Raw genomic sequence first — 23347 nt, 5'->3', positions numbered from 1 at the left:
CAGTAACCTCTTGTGTCTGCTTGGGCTGATTCAGAGCCTCAGAGCACAACATTCTCAACCCCTAAGGGCTGGGTGTTATTAGGCATCAGTCCTAGAGCTGGTCTCTTGGATGCAGAGTGGGGGAATGTCTCTCTAGACTAAGAAAGGAATTGGCTAAGTCAGTATGGCCTGGGTTGGATCTCTTGCTTCCCAGGTCACCTTCAAATTCCCAACACCAAGTAGGATTCTTATCTGCTGCTCACTTACAATGCTTTTCCTGAGGTCTGCTCTAAAGGAATACCAAAGGCCAGCATGGACAACAGTGAAATGACAGCCTCAACTCCCTCCTCAGCAGGCCTGTTACTGCACGGCCCCCAGAAGAACTAGAGTTTGTGGTTCCACATGCCCTTGCTAGGACTGCAGGAAAGCTTATTTTCATTAAACCAGAAGAAAGAAGCTAAAGAAACCTGCATGGATATTTGAGCCAGGTAAAAACTCCCCTCAACAACAGGAGGTCAGGCTGTGGTGAAAAAGGTCAGCATGTCTGGACAGGCCAATTAGAAGCAGACAGTCACCCTGGGCTATTTTGTGGTTCTGCTAAAAGTCAAATGCAGAGTCTAAGCCAGTCTCATAAACATGACCCAGGATAATACATCTGATATCAAAATCTCTATGCAGCTTTGGAGCTTCAGCCACTGTCCGATCAATCTGATAAAATTACCAGTGTGTCAAACAGAGAAAAACTCTTTTCAACTCCTTTGTCTATGCATTGTCTACGGTGCACGTAGTATAAAAGCAACAAAATCCCAACAAGTTGGCTGACAGGAGGGAAACAAGGTCATAGGCACAAGTGACTCTCCATTCAGAATATTATCATTGTTTGGGGTGTTTTGGCTTTGGGCTTCTAGGTACTGTTCTTTTCAAAGCAATAAAAATGAAACACAGAAGGTATGTATCCAAAGTAGTCATTGGTTTAAAAAATACACAAAGTGGGATTTTTGGAGGAAGTGAATTACTTGGATAATTAAAGCATACTTTGGCTAATCACCTGACCCCCTGGCTCATGTTCTGCACCTGTTAGACGTCCCATGTGGAGAAACTTCATGAAGGGACCGCAGGACTCAATGTATAGCTTTTACAATTTACTGATAATTATTTAAAAATACATAGTTTTACATATTTGACCTGACTGAAAGTAAATAGAGTTCTATACTGGAAACTAGTCTTATGCCGTCTCTGATGGAAGAATAGCAAGCTAGAATTAAACCACCATGACTCAAGAGGCAAAAGGAACTAGAGATGTGAGAGCTAATTATAACACAACACTGCATCCAGGAAATGAGCGGTCACACATCAGCACACCAATAAGCAACTTAATAATCAAAAATATAAAGTGCAGACAGTGGTGGCATACAACTGCAATCCATTACTTCAGAGACTGAGGCAGGAGAATCATGAGTTAGAGGCCAGCCCAGGCAACATAGCACGAGTGTGTCTCAAAGTAAATAAAAGGCTAGACAAAGAATTAATAATTAAAATATATAGACATGGATCCACCAATTCCACTTTTAGAAATACAACTTACAAACAGAAAACTGAATAGACTAAAGAGCTATTCCACACAGAGCAGCTAACAACCACCTGTAATTAAAGCTCTGTGGCAGATCTGATGCTCTCTTCTGGCCTCCACAGGCAAGTGCACTCACATGGTCAAACCCATAGACAGACACATATACACATAATAAATCCAATTAAATAAATGAACTTAAAGATATTACTTTGATGAGCTCAGATGGTACAGCGCTTGTCTAGCATGGATTTAATCCCAGCACCACATAAGCCAGGTATACAAAACACCCGTAATTCCTGTGCTTGGGAGGTGAAGGCAGGTGTATCCCAAGCTTAAAATCATTCTCAGCCACTTAGAGAGTACGAGGCCATTCTGGGTTACATGAAATCCTGTCTCTAGAACATATGTATGTTTGTATATTTTAATGCTCATTTACCATTTGTAGAAAAACCCAAATTTCAGGCAAATGAAATACATACCTGTGCTTTGATGATTTGCTAAATATATTACATTTTCTTTATTTTTTGGCAAATCTCCATATAGCAATATCTAAAAGAGAAGACAAAAAGAATCATTACTTTGATAATTCAAAACACGTGCATGAAATTACAGAAAAAAGAATGTGAAAGAAAATTGACAAGCACATACTATAACTAGCCCTATCCATGACTAATAAACATCAGAGCTCTCTTGAGAGCCCCATACAACATAAATAGCTCATGCTTATTAAGTACTTAAATATAGGACAGGTTAATGATCATAAAGTAAGGCAGGATGATTGATATCCCTGTAAGAAAATCCAGAAAACGTATTGATTGCTAATAATATATAAAACTTCACCGTACAATGGAAGGCAGGCATATACATATCAACTATAATGAGACGTAACACAAATATTATAAAAAATACTCTATTTTTACTCTATATTTTAAGGATCTGTAAAATGGAGAGCTGGTGTATTCATTAGGTATGGTTTCTGCCAATGAGATTAGAGGTTTTCTGAACAGAAGACCAAATGAAAGCTGTGTGTTGGAGTCCTCTGTTAGTACACCAGTGTGTGGAACAAAACTCAGGCTAAGGAGTGAGGAGACTGGAACAGGGAAGCCAGAAGGGTCTCTCTGAGCTGGAACATCAAGTCAGGGTCTCAAGCCGCCCAGGCTGGCCTCCACCTCCCGAGTGCTGGGACTGCAGTGTGTGCCGCTCTACCCACCTGGTTACATCTCACCTTCAGACCAAGTGATGAGGACATGTTTTCACTGTCCTGGTTCTGTTGTGATCTTAAGTATTCAATGATAAAAGCAACAAAGGACTGCTAATGCTCATTTGTTTTCTTTCTTTGGGGCATCTTTATTTGGTTGCTGTTCTTATATTTTATCATTATGGATTACGCAAGAGTTAGCTAAGGCTTTGGGTTTGTGGGATTACCTTCTTGGTTGTGAAACTACTCTCTAATATCTTAACAACAACAAAAAAGAAAAAGGTATTAATAAATCCTCTGTGAAAACAATACAGCTACATGATATAACGTCAGGATTTCAAGAACTTAGACTAAGGTCTCTGTTACCTTAGAAAACTGCACAGTGAGTATGTTCACATGTGTCCAATTATTTCTAACAAAGTTTATAAACAAGTACATAACAAATGATTAGTTGATCTGTGCAGGGTTAATATAGAGGTGCCAGCTCATGACCAATCACCCTTCTCTTACTTCTCTTAGCAATAAACTAGAACTATTTGAGGACTATTGGGTACATGCTGGATTTAGAAGAACTACAGATACACAGCAGTGTTTTGGAGATACATACATACATATGTATGTATGTATGTATATATATATGTGTATGTGTGTATGTATGTATATATGTGTGTGTATGTGTGTACACACATACACACTTTTTTGATAAGATCTAAGGTTTTTTAGAGATAGGTCTAGCTTCCATGCTGAAGACAACACTCAAACCATCCAAAGGTGCCTGAAATCCCTGACACTTGAGTGGATAAAGCAGGAGGAGTAGGAATTTGAGGCCAGCCTGGGCTGCTCAGCAAGAGCCAGTTATACACATACAACTCTGTCTCTGTCTCTGTCTGTCTGTCTGTCTGACCATTCATCCTTCTCTATTTCCTGTGGATGGTTTGGTTGATATTAATTACTAAAATGTATCTTTTGAATGTAGATTGCAAACAAACTACTAAAAGGCAGTATAAAATCACAGGATTAAAAGACAGAACTTCAAGGTTGTCCTGTATGAGACTGTATTGAATTTAAAAATAAAACAAGCATAATGAGGACTAGAGGACTAGAGAAGAAACCACAAAGTAAGTGGTACCCCCACTATGGTCATAAAATAACACCATAGCTATGGCCTTTATTTACTGGCAGAAAGCCTGCCATGCATGCTAGAGGTCCTGGGGTCACCATCCAGCAACACACACACACACACCCATGCCAACCATCCAGCATCACATCACACACAGACATACACACCACACACACACACACACACACACACACACACACACACACACACACACCAATAGTATATTCAATACATTAAAGGACACAGAAGGAAACGAAGACTATCTGGTCCAGCACTGATTTAACACACACAAACACACACACACACACACACACACACACACACACACACACACCCCAATAGTATATTCAATACATTAAAGGACACAGAAGGAAACGAAGACTACCTGGTCCAGCACTGATTTAACACACACAAACACACACACACACACACACACACACACACACACACACACACACACACACACCCCACATGCCCCCAACACAAGGACACACACTCAGACACACATACCACACACACACACTCAGACACACACTACACACACAGACACACACACACCAATAGTACATTCAATACATTCTAGGACACAGAAGGAAAAGAAGACTACCTGGATCAGCACTGATTTTACATGTAGGTGAGTTAAGGCATTAAAGTAAAAGATTGCTCTGTAGATTCTCCTGCCTCTACTATCTGATTGCTGGGATTAACAGTGTGTACCACCCCCACCCTCTCCCCCAGCTAAAATCTCTATCTTTTAAATGAAAACTTTTGGGGCTATAGAGGATCAGAGTTCAGTTTCTGGAAGCCATGTCCAGAACCACCCGTAACTACAGCTCCAGGGGATGGATGTCCTTTTCTGGACTGGTTCAGCACTGATTTTACACATAGGTGAGTTAAGGCATTAAAGTTAAAAAAAAAAAAAAAAAAAAAAAGCCTTAGCTAACTTTTGCATAATCCTTAACGATAAAGTATAAGAACAGCGACCAAATTCAAGAAAACAAAACAACACAAAAAACAACCAATGGTCAGTTAATGGCACAAGTTTCTTGTTGAAAACAAAATAAAACCAAACCCGAAGATCAGTTAATGGCAAGGTCAGCTTAAGAGTCCACACCTGTACCTTTAAAACACAGAACTGTCTACTACTGTTCTTGGACACAAGTATGACTGCAAAGCTCGGCAGAAAAGGCCGCCTATTCTGTTTCTACCAATTAATTTCTCTAATCTTAAAGACAGAAAACAAGGAAGAAAAGTAGCATCAAGAACTTAATTCATGAAGCTAGGAATGTAGCTCAGTTGAGTGCTAAGTCCAGTGTACAGAAGGCTCCTGTTTACCAGACATAGTAATTCACATCTGCAGCACCAGGGAGATGGAGGCAGGAACATCAGAAAATGTCAAGGATATCCTCAGCTTTATATATACTGGATTTGAATACAAGAAACATGGGATACAAGAAAGTCCATCCCTCAAACAAACAAAGCACCCAGAACTTAATTCACATCCCTTTAAGAGAGTTTACCTATGTACTTATTTATATAAACACACAAGACTCAAGTGTGTATATGCATGCACAAGTAGATTGTAGTTTTTTCGCCCATATGCACAATAGCTTAGTGAAAGGGCAGCTGTATCCAGCTGAAACATAAAGAGGCCAAAAAAGCATTATCTCAGAGGAGATACCTGAGCACCAGCCTCTTTTTAACTATTTCATTTAAACTACAGCTGCTTGGAATCTATAGAAATAAAAACTCAAATTATAGAATAGTCCTCAACTTGTAAAACTGCAAAAGATCTGAAAGCAAACTGAAAAATCAAACCGTAAATCTTAAATTGATGCAAATCATCACAAGTACTTTGAATAGTTATTAATAAAGAAAAGAATGCATAAATAGCATTTATGTATCTAATATACACAATTTTAAAGACTCTACATTTCTAAAGTTCCAAGAATGAATAAACACTTCTATCTAAAATAATTCAAATTTCTTCCATTCTTTGAAGAATAAAGGTTATACTTTACATTTATTAATATGAAGGGGAAGAAACTATTTTAAAGATTTATTTTTAATTATATGTATGTATGAGGGGTACATGTACATGCAAATGCGGGTGCTGTTGAGAGTCCAGAAGAGGACATCCATCCCCTGGAGCTATAGTTATGGGTGGTTCTGGACATGGCTTCTAGAAACTGAACTCTGATCCTCTGCAAAAGCGTTCTTAACCACTGAGCCATCTCTATAGCCCCAAAAGTTTTCATTTAAAAGACAGAGATTTTAGCTGGGGGAAAGGGTGGGGGTGGTAAACACTGTTAATCCCAGCAATCAGATGGTAGAGGCAGGACGATCTACAGAGCAAGTTCCAGGACAGCTGGGGCTACACAGAGAAACCCTGTCTTGAAAAACCAAATAAATAAATAACTCATATATACATACATAAAAGACTGAGATTTTTAGAGATGAGGCTCGGTGGATAATGCACTTGCCACAGCATATGAACTAGACTTTAGATTCCAGTACTCACAGAAATGCAAGGCAGGCACAGTGGCCTGCCTGTAATCCCAGCTCTAGGGAAGTAGAGACAGGGATCCCTGGAGCAAGCCAGCTAGCTACACTAGCCAAATGAGTAAGCTCTGGGTTCAAGTGAAAGACCCTGCCTCAATATACAAGGTTGGAGAGCATTGGTGAGCAATGCGGGAAGACATATAGCATCAGCCTCTGGTTGCCATGTGTGCCTGCACACAAACACCCATATACACGCAAACATGCATATTACACACATGTACACCATATACATACAAAAATATAAAATTTCAAGATGTTATTCTATAATTTTTAAAATATTGTTTTATGTGTATGCATGTATGTCTGTGTATACATGCCTGCCTGGTGCCTGCAGAAGCCAGAAAAGGTCATCAGCTCCATAGAACTAGAGCTACAGATGGTTGTAAGCTATCATGTGGCTCCTGGGAATTGAACCTGGCTCCCTCTGGAAAAGCAGCCAGTGTTTTTTTATCTCTGAGCCATCTCTCCAGACCCAGCAGCTACTATTTTATTAACAAATATATAACTAATTAGAAGGCTGTAGTGTTCTCAAATTTTAAAAAGCTAAGAAGCCAGGCACAGTAGCTCATACTTGTAATCCCAGCATTTGAGAGGCTGTGTCAAAGGGATTATATGAATGTGAGGCCACCCAAGGCTTAGAGTGAGACTGGGGGAAAAAATTAAAAAGAAAATTTAAAGGGTTAAGAACTTACACACTATCTACATATAAAAACTGTAGATCACCGTATGATTGCCTATGCGCCTGACTCTATGATCCTCTCTGGGGCGCCTCTCTCAGTTACTCACTCCACACTGATGCCTTTCCACCGTCAGCCCGACCACAGGCTTCATTTATCGTAGCCACTTTGTACCACAGGGTGTCCTGTTCACAGTCCTAGGAGAGGGCCAAGGACATCTTGTACAGGCTGACTTACAAGTCACACTCTCCTGTGGCCTGTTTTCTAGCCTAGACTTGAGCACCTAGATAGTTTCCAAAGACAGATGTTCACGAAATCATTAAGTTTACACTTTTGTTTTGTACCAGTAAAACTGTCTCCTTTTAAACACAAAAGAAATTTTAGAATAAACATAAATAAAACATGCTAAGTATACTGGAAACTTTTAAAGACATCATTCTGTGAACCTTCTAGTTCCCATTTACTTTAATAACTCTAATCAAAATATTTCACAAAGCATTTTGAAAACATGTTTTTAAATTTTATATAATTATTTAAGTAACTTTAGATTGATCCACTTTTTTTCAAAGCTCATCTAAGGCCAGTAAGATGACTCTGTATATAGACACCTGCCACCAAGGCTGACGACCTGAGTTTGATTTCTAGGGTCCACATGGTCGAGAACCAACTCCTGAAAGCTGTCCTCTTTCACATTCACACACACACACACACACACACACACACACACACACACACACACACACACACACAAACGCGCACGCGCGTGCAAATAACTGTAAAGCTCATCCAAAGTCCCTTTAGAGAAAAGGATTAATTTTCCTTTTTTCAATTAATTAACTAGATGGCAGACAATCAAATACTTTAGATAATTTTCTGCTGTAGTGAAGCCTGTTCACCTGCATAGAATCTCTTGTGCTGATCAGTTTTCTACAGTTTTTAATTTGTTCCATGACATGTACACTACTTGAGGGCTCGTTCTCTCTCTCTCTCTCTCTCTCTCTCTCTCTCTCTCTCTCTCTCTCTCTCTCTCTCACTCACTCAAAACCCAAGATCTCCATAGAACACCACATTCTTGCTTTGTTAGGCCATGCTTTGAATCTGGAATGGTTCCCACTAGCTTATGCTTTGGGTGTTTGTCCTCCAGTTGGTCGCACTGTTTTGAGGGTGGGGTGGGGGGTGGAACCTTCAGGAAGTAGTTACAAGTTTGACCTTTGAAGGTTATACTGGCCCCTAGTTCTGGCTTTGTTCTTCACTTCCTGGTCTATTACCATGTGAACAAACTCCTGCTGCCACCGCCAGGCTTCTCTGTTGTGAGGGACTAAAAACAAAAACCATCAAGACTGGGAGTCAAAATAAAGCACTTCTCTCTGTCAAGTGTTTTGGTCATGGTGACATAAAAGAACTAATAACATTTAAAAGTGTCTTCTTCACTTATCTCAGCAGGGTCCATTATTTTCAGCATGCAAAAGTTGAAATATAACACATATTGAGAAAAGTCTCATTTGTTCTCAAATATAAATGACATTGAAAGAAATCATAACTCATTCCAAAATATGCCCTTTAGCATAAGAATGATTCTGAGTGAAAACAGCTAAGAAATAGGCACTGGTAGAGTTCTCTGCCCTCAGTTTTCTGCCTAGAGACAGACTGTAACTTCCTATAAAGGGGACATAAAGTTCCTGTAGCCCGGCTCTCAGCTGCTCAGACCCAAGTAAACACACAGAGGCTTAATATTAATTAAAACTGCTCGGCCATTAGCTCAGGCCTACCACTGACTAGCTCTTACACTTAAACTCATCCCATTTCTGTTAATCTATAGGTCGCCATGTGTTCTGTGGCTTTACCTGTGTGCCATTACATGCTGCTTCCTGGAAGGTGGGCTGGCATCTCCTGACTCAGCCTTCTTCTTCCCAGAATTCTTCTTGTCTGCTTATCACACCTACACTTCCTGCCTGGCTACTGGTCAATCAGCGTTTTATTTATCAACCAATCAGAGCAACACATATTCACAGTATACAGAACATCCCACAGTGTACAAAAGCATTATTCCACAGCAAGTTCCCATTAAATAAAACAGTCCCCCATCTACAGCAGCAAAACCTGTTGACCAGTATGAGTCTAAGTGAGGACCACCCGCAGGTATATAACATTTCCTCGAAGCTCAATATCCCTTATAGACTCTTTCCTTCACACATCACTGTACTTTTCATCACCCCCTTGACTAGGGTTTGTCATTTCTTCCCAGTTCCCTTCCCCATGTAAAAATACTAACATCCGTAAACCTGACACTTTTTCTACAGTTAACCTGCCTTTGGCCATTTAATTCACAGGTCTTGGATACACAATCTGAAGAAGAGGTTGCCCTTTGTGCAACGTGATCACTAGGATCACAGGCTGCAAAGTATTAGACTTGGACGAAGGTGTAAATTTGAATCCCAGTCCTCCAGCTTACACAAGAATGGATGTGCTATACCTGCTTTCTCCACACCTATTTCATTAACTGTAAAGTATAATACACTAATTGCTCCTCATAGGATTACACTGACATAAATGAGACTACATAAACTACTTTATATACACCTGGTACATCTGGCAGTCATCATCTGGTAAAAATCAATGGTTAATGCTCAGTATGGTAGCATGTGGGGGGTGGGAGGGAAGATTAATAGTTAAATTATTTTCTGTATCTAACAGACTTTTCATTCAAAACTGTTATCAAGTAAAAAATAAAAAATAAACAGCTAACTAGTCCATATCCCTCCAATTGCACTGAAATGTAGCTACAAGGACATTGACTAAGATTGAATGTATAGTTTAAACTCTATTTTACAATCATTTGAAATGAATTCTTTTTTTTTTTTTTTTTTTTTTTTTTTGGTTTTTCGAGACAGGGTTTCTCTGTGTAGCTTTGCGCCTTTCCTGGAACTCACTTGGTAGTCCAGGCTGGCCTCGAACTCACAGAGATCCGCCTGGCTCTGCCTCCCGAGTGCTGGGATTAAAGGCGTGCGCCACCACCGCCCGGCTGAAATGAATTCTTAAATGTGTTTTTATGTCCAGGAAACAATCATGCACCATTTAACACATTAGCCAACCATGGGCAGCATAGACAACTAGAGCAGTAGTCCCCAGGTTTCAAGAGCTGAAAACTTCCCAAGGCCTATATGACAGCCATCTTCTAGGGGTTACTGGTATAAAAAAAAATAATTCTTCCAGTCACACAAAAGAATGGCACATACCATTGCACAATATTTTATAGTAATAACTACTGGTTCATGTACTTACTATACTATAGTTATTTTAGAGAATTCCTATATATTTAAAAAAAGGCTCCCACTCTGCATTTATGGCTTTAAGAGACCATGCTGACTGGTTAGGCTAACTGGTGCAACCACACTCCTCCTGTTTGCTTAATGAAATCACCTAAGAACCTGTTCTAGGCATGCCCTTGTAAAGAAACACAGATTTTGATTAAGAGATTTCTACTGTAATATGTACAAAACCTGTGGTCTTTTTCTGAGCCCCATTTGCAATGTTTCATTAAGTAAATAGCAAATTTGCTATATTACTAATTAGTAAAATTATACTTTGTAACAAGACTAAATTAGTAAACACAATTTGATTAAAGATCAGAATATAAAACAATTACCATGTGATATGTGAGTAGAAACTTACATATCACAAAACTCAGACAATCAGCATGCATGTCTCTTGACACTGTCCTTCAGAAAGGTTCATTTTTTTCTGACTCTGAACTAGACAATATATTATCTCATTTAATTTTTTATTACTTACTTTTCTTGTTATGTCAAAGTATCTGAAAGAAGCCATTTAAGAAGAATTTATTTTAGTCGGCCAAGGTGGCACACTCTTTTAGTCCTTTGAGTTTCAGAACAGCCTGGTCTACCTAGAGAGTTCCAATACAGCTAGGGCTACACAGAGAAACTCCGTCTGGGGGGATGGGGTGTGTTTAAGAGTAGATCCAGTCCACCAAGGTAGAAAGGCATGGTAGCAGGAGTGTGACGCAGCTGGCCACACAGTGTCCATGGCTGGGAGACAGGTGAATGCTGCTGCTCACCTGGCTTCCTCTTTTGGCCTCATCCCTATGTGATGAGGACACCCTCGGTTAAACCTTTCTGGAAACACCCTCACAGACAGATCCAGAAGCATATCTCCTGGGTGATTCTAAATCCAGTCAAGTTGACACTTCGGATTAACCATTAAAGTCTTCAAAACAGCAGGACAAATGTATTCCATTTAAGGGTAAGAACACCAAGGTTGAGAAGCTTACTTGATACAGTGTGACAAAGGAAAAGGTATTATACCCAGGCTTCTCCAAGATTCCAAAGTCTTAAGGAAAGTATTCTCTACAAATGTTCACATATGGGGCCTGGGGAAAGTTCAGTTGGTTGAGTGCTAGCTGGCCTTGCATGTATGAAACCCTGGATATGAACCTAAGCACCACAAAAATCCCAGCACTAGGGGACATCAGAAGTTCAAGGTCATCTTACATAATGAGTCTGAGGACAGCCTGGGCTATATAAAATCCTATTTTAAATAAAAAAAATTTTTTTAAAGAAACTTACATAGTTTTTTCATTCTGAATATTAATCATAAGGGTAAGATATAAGAAACCATAAAGAATGAAAAAAACATAAAAATATCCTACAGCAATACATACTCAGAAAAGGAACAAGTCATTCTATAGGTGTATAGAGAAGTGACATTCATTGCAAGTCACAGAGAATCACTAACTAATACCAAGAACAGCCCCAATCCCGTTCAAAGAAACTCTGGGATTCAGCTGCATTATTCCTTACTTCCAAAGTTATTTATGTCTTTATTTTGGTCCTTATCTCATTACACAGTTACTGTTCTTTCTTATTAACTGACTTCTTTCTATCCTGAATGATAGCCATTTTATCAATGCAAAACACCGGTCCCTAACCATGGTTACCACCTACTACATGGCTAGAACTTAACACAACTCTTCTAGATGTGAACTCATTTATTTCCTATCCTTGAATTCCCAGCCTAAGATGTAACAGCAAAGCTGCCAGCCTGTGAACTACCTCTTATCTGTACACACAAACACTCAAACACCTTCACAACACTTCCATCTGTAGCTGCTTTTAGTGTCATGGAAGAAATAAAGGAAACCTTGGTGTGTTGCAATTTTTTTTTTTTTAAAGATGTATTTATTTATTGTGCATACTTTGCTCTGCCTGCATGTGTCCCTGCAGGCCAGAAGAGGGCGCCAGATCTCATTACAGATGGTTGTGAGCCACCATGTGGTTGCTGGGAATTGAACTCAGGACCTCTGGAAGAACAGCCAGTGCTCTTAACCACTGAGCCATCTCTCCAGCCCTGGTGTGTTGCAATTTTAAAAATTCTAGCACTCGGGAGGCAGAGCCAGGCAGATCTCTGTGAGTTCAAGGCCAGCCTGGTCTCCAAAGCGAGTTCCAGGAAAGGCGCAAAGCTACACAGAGAAACCCTGTCTCAAAAAACCAAAAAAAAAAAAAAAAAAAAAAAAAAAAAAAAAAAATTCTAAAATCACAGGCTTTCAAGCCCAGCACACAAATGTTTCTCTGTTCCTTGGCAGTCCCAGAATTCTTTTACATTGTTTTGCTGTACCCATTTCATATTCCTGGGGGTTCAATAGTCTCAGCAATTATGAACCTTGCTAGATAAACACTTAACCATCCTAGCAAACCATTCTAGAACCCCCATTCCTTAAAAGTAAGACTTATCACATGGCCACAGACCTCTAGAGTGGGATTCCCTGAGGTATTCTGCCCTTGTTGTTCAAAAGGAAGGTCATTCTCCCTTTGCTGACAGTTCTGAGACTACAATCTTGGAAAGGAGACTGTGTGTGTGTGTGTGTGTGTGTGTGTGTGTGTGTGTGTGTGTGTGTGTGTGTGTAAAATGACATACTAATTTCATGTCAAAATGATACGTTAATAATGTAAAGGGTAGGGTGTGATGATGACAGATGAGGACTAGCACAGGTTTGAGCTGCACCTTAAGTGTAGAGGATCAGTTCAAAAGTACACTATAGAGACTATTTTTATAATGCAAAAAGGAACAGATGGGGTAGAGTGAAACCAGAGAATGGTGCGGCAGGGCAGGGCAGAACTGAAATTTAAATGCCATGTCTGAAGTCTTCGCAGTAATTCTGGTATCACATTCTCTCTAGTATCAAATGAGAACCACTTTGCCTAGCTCAATCATATAACTATGTGACTTGTACTGGAAGTGAAGATTCAAAGGAATTTGTCAGCAGCAATGAAGCATATCTGAATAGCCCAAGAAAGAAGTTGCTCTGAAGTGTTCCTTTCCCTCTATTTGGAAGAGCTAGTAAACAACTATTCTACAGTTTCAAATATCAAGTATTTTCTGCGATTGTTTCTCCATGCTTTTTATAGCAGGAATACCTCAAGAACAGTGAACTCACTTCAGTCACCACCTGTAAAAGCATCTTCAAACACAGCCCCCAAACTGGACTGTCATGAAGACTACATTGTGTCTGGACCTGTTTTCTGTCTATAAAAAGCTAAGAATGGTGCCTACTGTGTAGGATGAATGATCTTCATAAACAATACTGATATACGGTAGAATTCAGTAAAGGCTTTGTTACCAATCACAAATTCACACCTGCTTTTTTAAAAAAAATTATTTTTAATTTACTGCGTGTACAGGTGTATTGCCATGTGCACATGAGTACAGGTGCCTGAAAAGGCCAGAGGCATTGGATCCCGGTGGAACTGGAGTCACAGATGGTTGTAAGCCACCTGGCATGGAACACAGCTCAGGTCCTCAGGAAGAGGAGTACCTGCTCTTATGCTCTGAGCCATTTCTCCAGCCCCCATCCTGGCTATGTCTGAAACAGACCTGGGAGGACTCTTGTCATTCTCAGCATATGTACTCTTTCACGACCCTGACCAGCATCTCTACCTGGACTGCCCTAAGAGCTTCCACACTGATCCCTTTTCAGAGCACACACCCTCGGAGCACTTGCTCAGAGCAGCTTTCTAAGGCCCTACCCTCCACCCCCTAGGGTAAACAGGGTCACAGAGCAGTCAATGGGAGTCATCTTGTTACGGCTTGTCTCCCCACTAAAATATGAGCTCCACACAGTTCTTCACCCATCAGACACCAGCACAGCACCTGAAACAAAGTGCACATGTGAATGCTGATATATGGATACACAGATGAAAACCTAAGCTCTGAGAATCCTTTTGGGAATATTACTTAGTGATAGATTCTCTAGCTATTAATATCAACCACTGTCTAAGAAACTGTAAGATGAAAATACAGAAAGAATTAACCTCTAATTCCATTAAGAAGTGTCACCTCCCAAGTTTCTTCAGCTCTTCAAACTTGGATCATTTTAGAAAAAAAGCAGCCATGCTTCCCTTTGCTTTCCTCATGAAAGTGCACAGTCATATGCAATGCCATGATAAAAACCCATCCAAGATATCACTGTCATGGAGGCATCTCCCCCAACTTCAATGTTTATTTAAAGTTCTTCGAAGAAGTCTAAAATTTCACACCAAACTAGTTACAGATCTAAGGAAGAGGTGTGTAGAGTAAGCACATGGGGAAATATGGCTTTCTCAAAATGTCTGAATGTTTCATTATATCTGTGGTGGTTTGAAATAAAATGGCCCCCAAAGGGAGTGGTACTATTAGGAGGTGTGGCTTTGTTGGAGTAGGTGTGGGCTTAGAGGAAGTGAGTCACTGTGGGGGCGGCCTTTGAGTTCTATGCTCAAGCTACTCCCAGTCAAAGTTGACTTCCTGTTGCCTTCTGATCAAGATGTAGCCATCACCATGTCTGCCTGCATGCTGCCATGCTTCAGCCATGATGATAATGGACTAAACCTCTGAAACTGTAAGTTGTCACCTCAGTTAAATGTTTTCCTTTATAAAAGTTGCCATGGTCATGGTGTTTCTTCACAGCAATAGAAATGCCAACTAAGATAGCATCTGTTATTTAAAATAGAAAAATAAGGCATAAAAGACTACACAAGGCAGAGGATTTGGGAAGAACTGGGAGAGGAAAAAGAATATGGTCAAAATGTATTGTATAAAATTCTCAAAGAATAAATAAAAACATTATTTTACAGACGACTTCACAACTGAAACATTTAAATACTAGGTTTGTTTTATGTTCATAAAAAGTATAAAAATAAAGTTTTAATTACATTTTTCTAAATTATCTTATAAATCTCTTAAGTTTAGCCAGTTTCTTAGCCAGATTTAAGTTGTGTTAGACTAGAATTAGACTTGGGAAGTGTTTTAATTTCCTGAACCAAAGGTTTCGCTCAATCTGCTTAAGCAAAGGCACACCCAGGTCTACCCAGGTCTATTGCTCCCAGCTAAACAAAGCAAGTAATTTAGTGTGTTTAAGAATCACAAGGATGATAAATAAGCAAAGAGGAACAAAACTGAGGGTATAAACAATTAACATTTTTTTAAGATCACTGACAGTGGAAAGAATTCAGACCTGATACAAGGATCAGACTGGATGACCTGGGAGTCCCCTCCAACTCTAAGTAAACATATTTCATCCCAGGAATTTAGCTGCCTTCAGCAAGAATCAGATGCAAACTTGACTCAGGAAGTTTAGGATGCTCGATAAGTCAGAAAGAACAAACCAGCTTTATATGGCTGCCAGGTAGAAGCCTTTGTTTCTGAGAACTTGAAAGAAGCTTCTGTGTAAGGTACAAAGCCTAGAGAAGTCTAGAGTCTGTGCACATTATACAAACAGCAGCAACTCAGATCTAACCACTATCTGCTCCCAGTACTCTCAAACTATTCTATAACATAAAGCAGGTCCATTGAAAATTTTAAACTTATTTTACATAAAGGATCTCAGCCAAGGGGTGATGGCACAGGCCTACAATCCCAGCTATTCTTGAGACCCAAGCTGGAAATCCAGATTCAAGGTTGGTGTCCACTATAAAGTGAGACTCTGTATCTCAAAATAAATATGTAAATAAACAATAACCTAAGACTCATTGTTACTACAATTTGATTAATACAACACTAATATTTGGGCCAGACGGGAATAGCAGTCAAAGCCATTAATGGGAATTATATTTTAAAGTAAATTCTAATTGTTAATAACAAATTTAAGGGAAAATACAATGGTGACAAAAACATTCACCAGTATTGAGGAGACATCTTTAAATACCAATAACCAGTTTTTACTGGATTTCATTGCAATGAGAAGAGAAATACTTGAAAACATGAATTAATTTTGGGGTGTGGGTATGAGTGGTGTATGCACATGTGTGCATGCCCATGCTCACTCCTAGAGGCTAGAGCAGGACGTCTGGTGCCCTGCTCTATCACTCTCTACCTTATGCCCTTGAGACAGGGTCTTTACTAAACTGAAGTTAGGATGGCAGCGACCAAGCTCCAATGATCCTGTCTCTATCCACCACAGTGCTGGGGCTACAGGTACACACAGCCATGCATGGCTTTTTATGTGGTTGTTAGGAATATGAACTCAGGACTTCATGCTTCTTAGTGTTAAGTTTCAAATGTGGGACAAATGGCTGAGATACCTATTTAACATATCAAGGCGGACCTGGCCTCCAGGTTCTCCTTGACATTACAGGGTATGGCTAGCATAGCTCACCCCATCCCACCCTCTACCCTGAATTCTCCAGTCCAGGGGCTGGGCTGCCCTTTCCCAGAAACTCTTCCCTATATAATCCAGATATTATGGCTACCCGCCCTTTTGTACCTTTGGCCTCCAGGCTGCTGCACCTGGTTCCCTTCTCTCCTCTCCCCACAAGGCCCAACCCGAGCTTGTGCTTGTGGAGGTCAGAAGACAACTTTTAAAAATAGTTCTTCTACTATGTGGGTGCTGGGAATCAAACTCAGATCATCAGAATTGGTGGCAGGTGACTTTGACCACTGAGCCATTTGACCAGCCCACTCATATTAACTTTTAATAACTTAAAAAAAAAAAAAAAAAGCTAAAAGGACTGGGGTGATGATTCAACAGGTAAGAGTACTTGCCCTGCAAGTATCAGGATCTGAGTTTGAACCACAAGTTCCCAAGTCTTAAAAAAAGGTCAAGCACGTTTGTGCATGCCTATAATTTCAAAATTTATGGATAGACAGGTAAATCCCAAAAGTGTGCTGGCTACCTAGCCTAGCTGAAAATGGCAAGCTTCTGACTGAGTTTAGAGACCCCATGTTAAAGCAAAAGGGGGAGAGCAATAGAGGAAGACAACCCAATCCTGTTCTGGCTTCCCTGTGTGTACATCTTCACCTGAACACTCACACACAAGCACCATACACACAATATACACTCAAAATGTTAAAGCCAGGTGTGGTGGCTTCCTTCTTTAATCCCAGGACCTAGAATGCTGAAGCAGGAGGATCACTATAAGTTCGAGTGATTTTTTTTTGTTTTTTTGCTTTTTTTAAAGATTTATTTATTACATATACAGTATTATGCCTGCATGTATCCTTGAGGGCCAGATGAGGACACTAGATGTCATTACAGATGGTTGTGAGCCACCATGTGGTTGCTGGGAATTAAACTCAGGACCTCTGGAAGAGCAGCCAGTGCTCTTAACCCCTGAGCCATCTCTCCAGCCCCTTGAGTGAATTCTAAGCCAACCTGAGCTACAGAGTGACACCCTGTCTGAAAAAAAAATATATAAACAAGAAAATAAGGATATTTCATTTTCTATCATGACTACTACAGTCTATATGGCGATCTCAACCTGAGTACTCATCTAGAGTCTTTGATCAGAGATGTGATAAATTCAGCTTTACCGCAACTAAAGATGGCACAACACGGTTCTGCCATTTCTTTTTTGGAGATGTCCCAGTCACCCCTCTGCCAGCATTAAACACTTTCTGCTCAGCTCCCCACAAGTTTGTCTTCAACTCTGGCTCAAGGACAAACATGGCCTCTTATTCTGGGTCTCCAAGCAGCCCAATCCAAGTCCTTTTTGTACAAAAGCAAAACCAAATGCCAATGTCCTCGTCCTATCATGTATAAACTCTCAACATAAAAGTTATTTCTTCCTTATGTCTATGTGATTCATGGGCAATGTCTGGATATCTGCCTAAGCTGTTCACTTGAAACCAAGAAGGATTAGTACAATTTTATTTGCAGAAATTGTGTATTTGTCATATTTTTTTTTAAAAATTCATTTGTAAGGCTTCGAATTGTTCTATTTGACACTATAAAGAACCTGTCTAGAAATAATCTTAAAGTCAGTTATGATCTGACCATGTAAAAGTATGAATAAAAATTTGAAATAAAAAAAAAAACAAGTTGCTAGGTGGTGGTGGCACATGCCTTTAATCCCAGCACTTAGGAGGCAGAGACAGATGGATCTCTGTGAATTCAAAATAGCCTGGTCTAGATCGAGTTCCAGGACAGCCAGGGCTACACAGAAAAATCCTGTCTTGAAAAACAAACAAACAAAGGTTATGTCACATCTGCTATGAGGTCTTGTTTAAAGGGTTTGCTCATATTGTTGGGTTTTGGTACACTATCAGCTATCAGGAGATAGTCATTTCAAAATCAATTAAGAATTAAAAGAGGGCTAGAGAGTTGACTCAGCAGTTAAGAGCACTTGCAGAGGACCCAGGTTCAATTCCCAGCACCCACATGGTGGCTCACAACCATCTGTAACTCCAGTCCCAGGGGATCCAATGCCCTCTATTTGGCTCCTGTAGGCAGGCACATGGTACACATAAAAACATGCAAAACACTCATACATGCACAAAATAAAATTTAAAAAAAGAAGAGAGTACCAAAACATTAGCAAGAAGTCAGTTGTTAGCCGGGCGGTGGTGGCGCACGCCTTTAATCCCAGCACTCGGGAGGCAGAGGCAGGTGGATCTCTGTGAGTTCGAGGCCAGCCTGGTCTCCAAAGTGAGTTCAGGAAAGGCGCAAAGCTACACAGAGAAACCCTGTCTCAAAAAACAAAACAAAACAAAACAAAACAAAAAAAAAAGTCAGTTGTTATTCAGAAATCAGCTTGATCTGAAAATTAAACAACTAATTACATGTTCTGCTTAAGGAATGTGAGGTAAATTTACAAATTCATAAATAAGAAATTAAAGTATTATAGGAGATTATTTAAGCGAACCAGAGCAGAGGGAGCCAGCCTTTTACTTGTATATCAAAGAAAGTAAAAACAAATACTAAGCTATAACACTAAACTAAGAAATAACAACAAAATATTGAGTATTTAGAACTCACTGTTGTAAAGGACTGAACTGTGGTCCCCAAACCCTACATCCACACCCTAAGCCTTAGAAGCTGTGCACATTCCCTTATTTTGAAAAGGTGTCTCTGAGGCTGGCAAGATGGCTCAGCAGGTAAAGGTGCTTGCTGCCAAGACTAACAGTCTAAATTCAATCCCTGGGACTTACATGGTGGAAGGCAAGAAGTGACTCCTGAAAGTTGTCCTCTGGTCTCCACATACACACTATGGAACAAGTGTACCCACACAAGTAAATAAATGTTTTGTTTATTTTTGTTTTTAACTAGTCTTGAGGATGAAATTAAGAATCTTGAGGAGATCAAAATCATCCTAGATTATCCAGGTGAGCCTACAGGTTACAATCCAATGACAAATGTCACCACAATACAAAGGGAGATGGAGATTTGAGACAGAAAAGGGGAAATAACACTATGAGGCATATACGGATGGGCCTCTAGTCAAAGAAAGTAGCCAGCATCCAGAAACTGAAAGATACAAAAATCCTAGAGGGAGTGAAATCCAAACTAAACCTTGACTTCAGACTTCTGGCCTCTGGAGCTGTGAGAATAACCCAATCTGTTTCAGCCACTAACCCTGAGGCAATCTGTTGCGGTAGCCTCGAGAAATGGACTTTTTACAATGTTAAAGAGACTCCAGTTGCTTTTCTTTCCTCCCCCCACCCCACCCCCCGCTTTTTTTAAGATTAAAAAGAATTTTAAAGTATGTATATGGAAGGGTGGGGATATGTGTGTGTGAGTGCTAGTACCCAAGGGGGGTCAGAACTATCAGACCTCCACCCTGGAGCTACAGTTACAGGTAGCTGTGAAGGAACCAATGTGGGTTCTGGAAAGCAAATTCGGGTCTACTGTAAGAGCAGTCCATTTAACCACTGATGTCGCTCCTGTCCCTCTAGTTCCTTTTCAATGGATTTTAGATTAATAAAACTTAGAAACATCCCATTACTTACCCTAAAGGAATAAATGGGAAAAGGGACACACTGCTCACTTTCAGTAGTGACTGATTACAGGAACCCGAAAAAAGCTCTATAGTGGTGTGGGCGGATGGCTCAGTGTGTAGAGCACCTGTCACATAAGCATGAGGTCCTGAATTCAGATCCCCAGACCCCACAGGAAGCCAGACAAGCTGCTGTGTGTAATCCAGTGCTCCTGCAGTGAGAGGGAAGCAGATACAGGAGAGGATCTGGAAACTCAAAAGCCAGCTGAGCTGGCACACACGTGGGGAGCGAGAGACCCTGACTCAAAGTACAAGGTGCAGATCAACACCCAAGGCTGTCCTATGACCTCTGTATGTATGCCATGACACAGTGCCCCCATAATCCTGAATATGAATACCTATGTACATGCAGTCCATACACACATGGACATGCACACACAGATTTTTGAAACCTGAAAGGATACACAAGTTATTCAGAATTTCAGTAATGAATATGATCTCAAAAATGAGAATAGGAAAGCACCTGTATTTTCACAGAATCCAATGTTACACCACACAATCTGCTTCTGCACAACAAAAGAGGCTTTCACCCTCACCTTCTCCCTCTTCAAGTGGAACTGAGGAGGAACTGTAAGTAAGAGTTTGGATCCAGCTGCCTGGAGACTATCCTACACTGTACATATTCTCTAAAACTATTATTCATAAGGCTAGTGAACCAAGGAAGAAGAAAGCCTATGTCTTAAACTCTTATGACCAATGAACGGTTGATCACGATGATTTTAATCTATATTCCTGTCTAGCCATATTTCTCCCTCGTGTAAATTTGCTCAGTACCATCATGAACCCCCTTTAAGTTTCATATACTAAAAAAAAGTTGAAGGCAGACATGGTAGCTAGCACATGCCTCTAGTCTCAGCACTCAGGAGACAGAGGCAGGCAGATCTCTGTGAGCTTGAGGACTATGAGGTCTATGTACAGAATTCCAGCTCACCAGGACTACATGGTGAGATCCTGGTTGGTTTGTTTCTAAAGCTCGATATGGAAAAAGAGTAGAGGAGTACATTTTTTTTCTCTCTTTCTCTTAATTTCTAAAGCTCGATATGGAAAAGGAGTAGAGGAGCACATTTTTTTTCTCTCTCTCTTAATCTTAGTTTTTTTTTTTTTTTTTTTTTTTTTTTTGGTTTTTCGAGACAGGGTTTCTCTGTGTAGCTTTGCGCCTTTCCTGGAACTCGCTGTGGAGACCAGGCTGGCCTCGAACTCACAGAGATCCGCCTGGCTCTGCCTCCCGAGTGCTGGGATTAAAGGCGTGCACCACCACCGCCCGGCTTAATCTTAGTTTTAAAATTACTTCCTTCATACTAGTAACTCCAAAAGTCCTCAAATCACCTCCACAGCAGCTGCTGTAACCCTGGGGTAGGTTCCATTCGACTGTCCTCAAATGCATGCCCTCTCTCCCAATCAATAAACTCTCTAACTTTGCTTCACTCTGACTCATCCTGAATTTCTCTGCAGTAATATGGGCCGCACTTGAGGTCCCTGAGGCTCTGAGGGGTACTTGTCATGTGCAAGGTCAGCAACTTTAAGTCGCCTTCCCAGCTGTCCCAACAGCTAGTGAAAATATGTGAAATTAAATACTTACCCATGGTTATACCATACATTCATTTGACACACTTGGTAAAGTGGCAGAGGGAGGAATTCTAGCCATCAGCCTAGAATTCCTGAAAATTCTGAATGAAATCCTATTCTAAAAGGCAACTGCTCAGAAACCTCGACATGGAACGGTGATTTTTCTGTTTCCTAGGAAAACACTTATAATGAGTGACTCCTCGCCTCTCCTAATTCCCTTCCTCAGACATCAATTCTAACTGGAGCAAACTCAATAAGGATCTCTCCCCGACTGCATCCCCTGACACAGAATGAAAAGAGCTGCGAAGTGTGTGTGTGTGGGGGGGGGGGGGGGGGGGATAAAACATAAATGATACAGCTCCATTCTGTCCATCCTGAACACGAGGGGGATCCCAAACAGAGCTCTTCCTGCAAACTGAAAACTAAAAGAGAAGCACACTTGCAAGTTTTTTTTTTATGAGACTTCATACAACTAAGCCATGTCGGGAGGCCTTTTCTTTCTACTTTTATTGTTTTCCAAGTTCAACCTCCACAGAAAAAAGAAACAGTAGCAGGAAGAAAGCAATGTGACAAGCGATCAGCCCCGCATTGAAGCCCAGTGGAAGCTGGCGGAGAACTGTATCCACAGTGAGGCTCCTATTGTAACCAATGTATTCATTTCCTCGCCAGGCTCTCGCTTTCACCCGGGAGGGACGCGAGGCGAAGAGCTGTCCTTCACAACTGTCACTCCGGTCAGCGTCTAGAGAGAGGGCTTCCTCATCTACAAGACCTCGGGCAGGGCAAATGGGGCCAGTCCCACCAGCCCCACCTCGGACTCAATGCCCTACTTTGCCAGGCACCGAGACGGGCAGGAACAGCCGGCCGGGGCGGGGGGTGGGGTGGACCCGGGAACACACTTAGCCTCTGCAGGACGTTCCAGAAGGAACCCTCAAGTGAGAAGCACAAACTTCTCCCCCACCCCCACTCCGCCCCCCCCCCCCCCGCACCCTACCCCGCGGCGGGAGGGCCGGGTGCTGCAGCACGTGCTCGCCGGGCTGCAAGCTGCACCGTCCCCCGGGGGGAAGGGGGGGGGGGCGCGCGCCTCACCTGGACCCCGGTGTAGTTCTCGAAGAAGAAGAGCACCATGTTCTGGTAGACGCAGTAAAGCCGGTCGTCCACGCGCTGGTACAGGCGGGCGGGCAGCAGCGCCGACAGCACCCGCCACAGCGTCCAGGCCAGCAGGTAGGTGGGCGCCGAGCCCAACATCAAGATGCTCGGGAGCAGGTAGCGCATAGAGTACGTGTGGAGCACCAGGGACAGCAGCATCCTCTCGGCTCGCCAGCCGCCGACTCCGCCTGCGTTGCCCGCGCGGCCGCCAGGACCTCAGCCACCGCCGGCCGCCCGCCAATCACCGCGCGGGGCCGGCCGCGCCGCCGC

At 41.4% G+C, this 23347-nt stretch overlaps 1 protein-coding gene across 1 annotated transcript in view; it reads right to left on the bottom strand.

Moving 5' to 3' along the window:
• Agpat5 (1-acylglycerol-3-phosphate O-acyltransferase 5) overlaps positions 1–23347 on the bottom strand; it is a 50083-nt gene extending 26736 nt beyond the window's left edge. Inside the window, exons 1-2 of the mRNA XM_052751777.1 lie at positions 23018–23347; positions 2029–2098 (exon numbers count right to left, since the gene is read on the bottom strand). Coding sequence (XP_052607737.1) covers positions 2029–2098; positions 23018–23236 — 289 coding nt within the window. The 5' untranslated portion in view covers positions 23237–23347. The remainder of the gene's footprint in view (positions 1–2028; positions 2099–23017) is intronic.

This window comes from Peromyscus californicus, unplaced genomic scaffold (genome assembly GCF_007827085.1).
Source record: "Peromyscus californicus insignis strain IS unplaced genomic scaffold, ASM782708v3 Scaffold_23__1_contigs__length_62951481, whole genome shotgun sequence".
Classification (NCBI taxonomy): Eukaryota; Metazoa; Chordata; class Mammalia; order Rodentia; family Cricetidae; genus Peromyscus; species Peromyscus californicus.
Note: the sequence above shows the minus strand (reverse complement) of the source record. Positions and strands in the feature narration are given on the sequence as shown.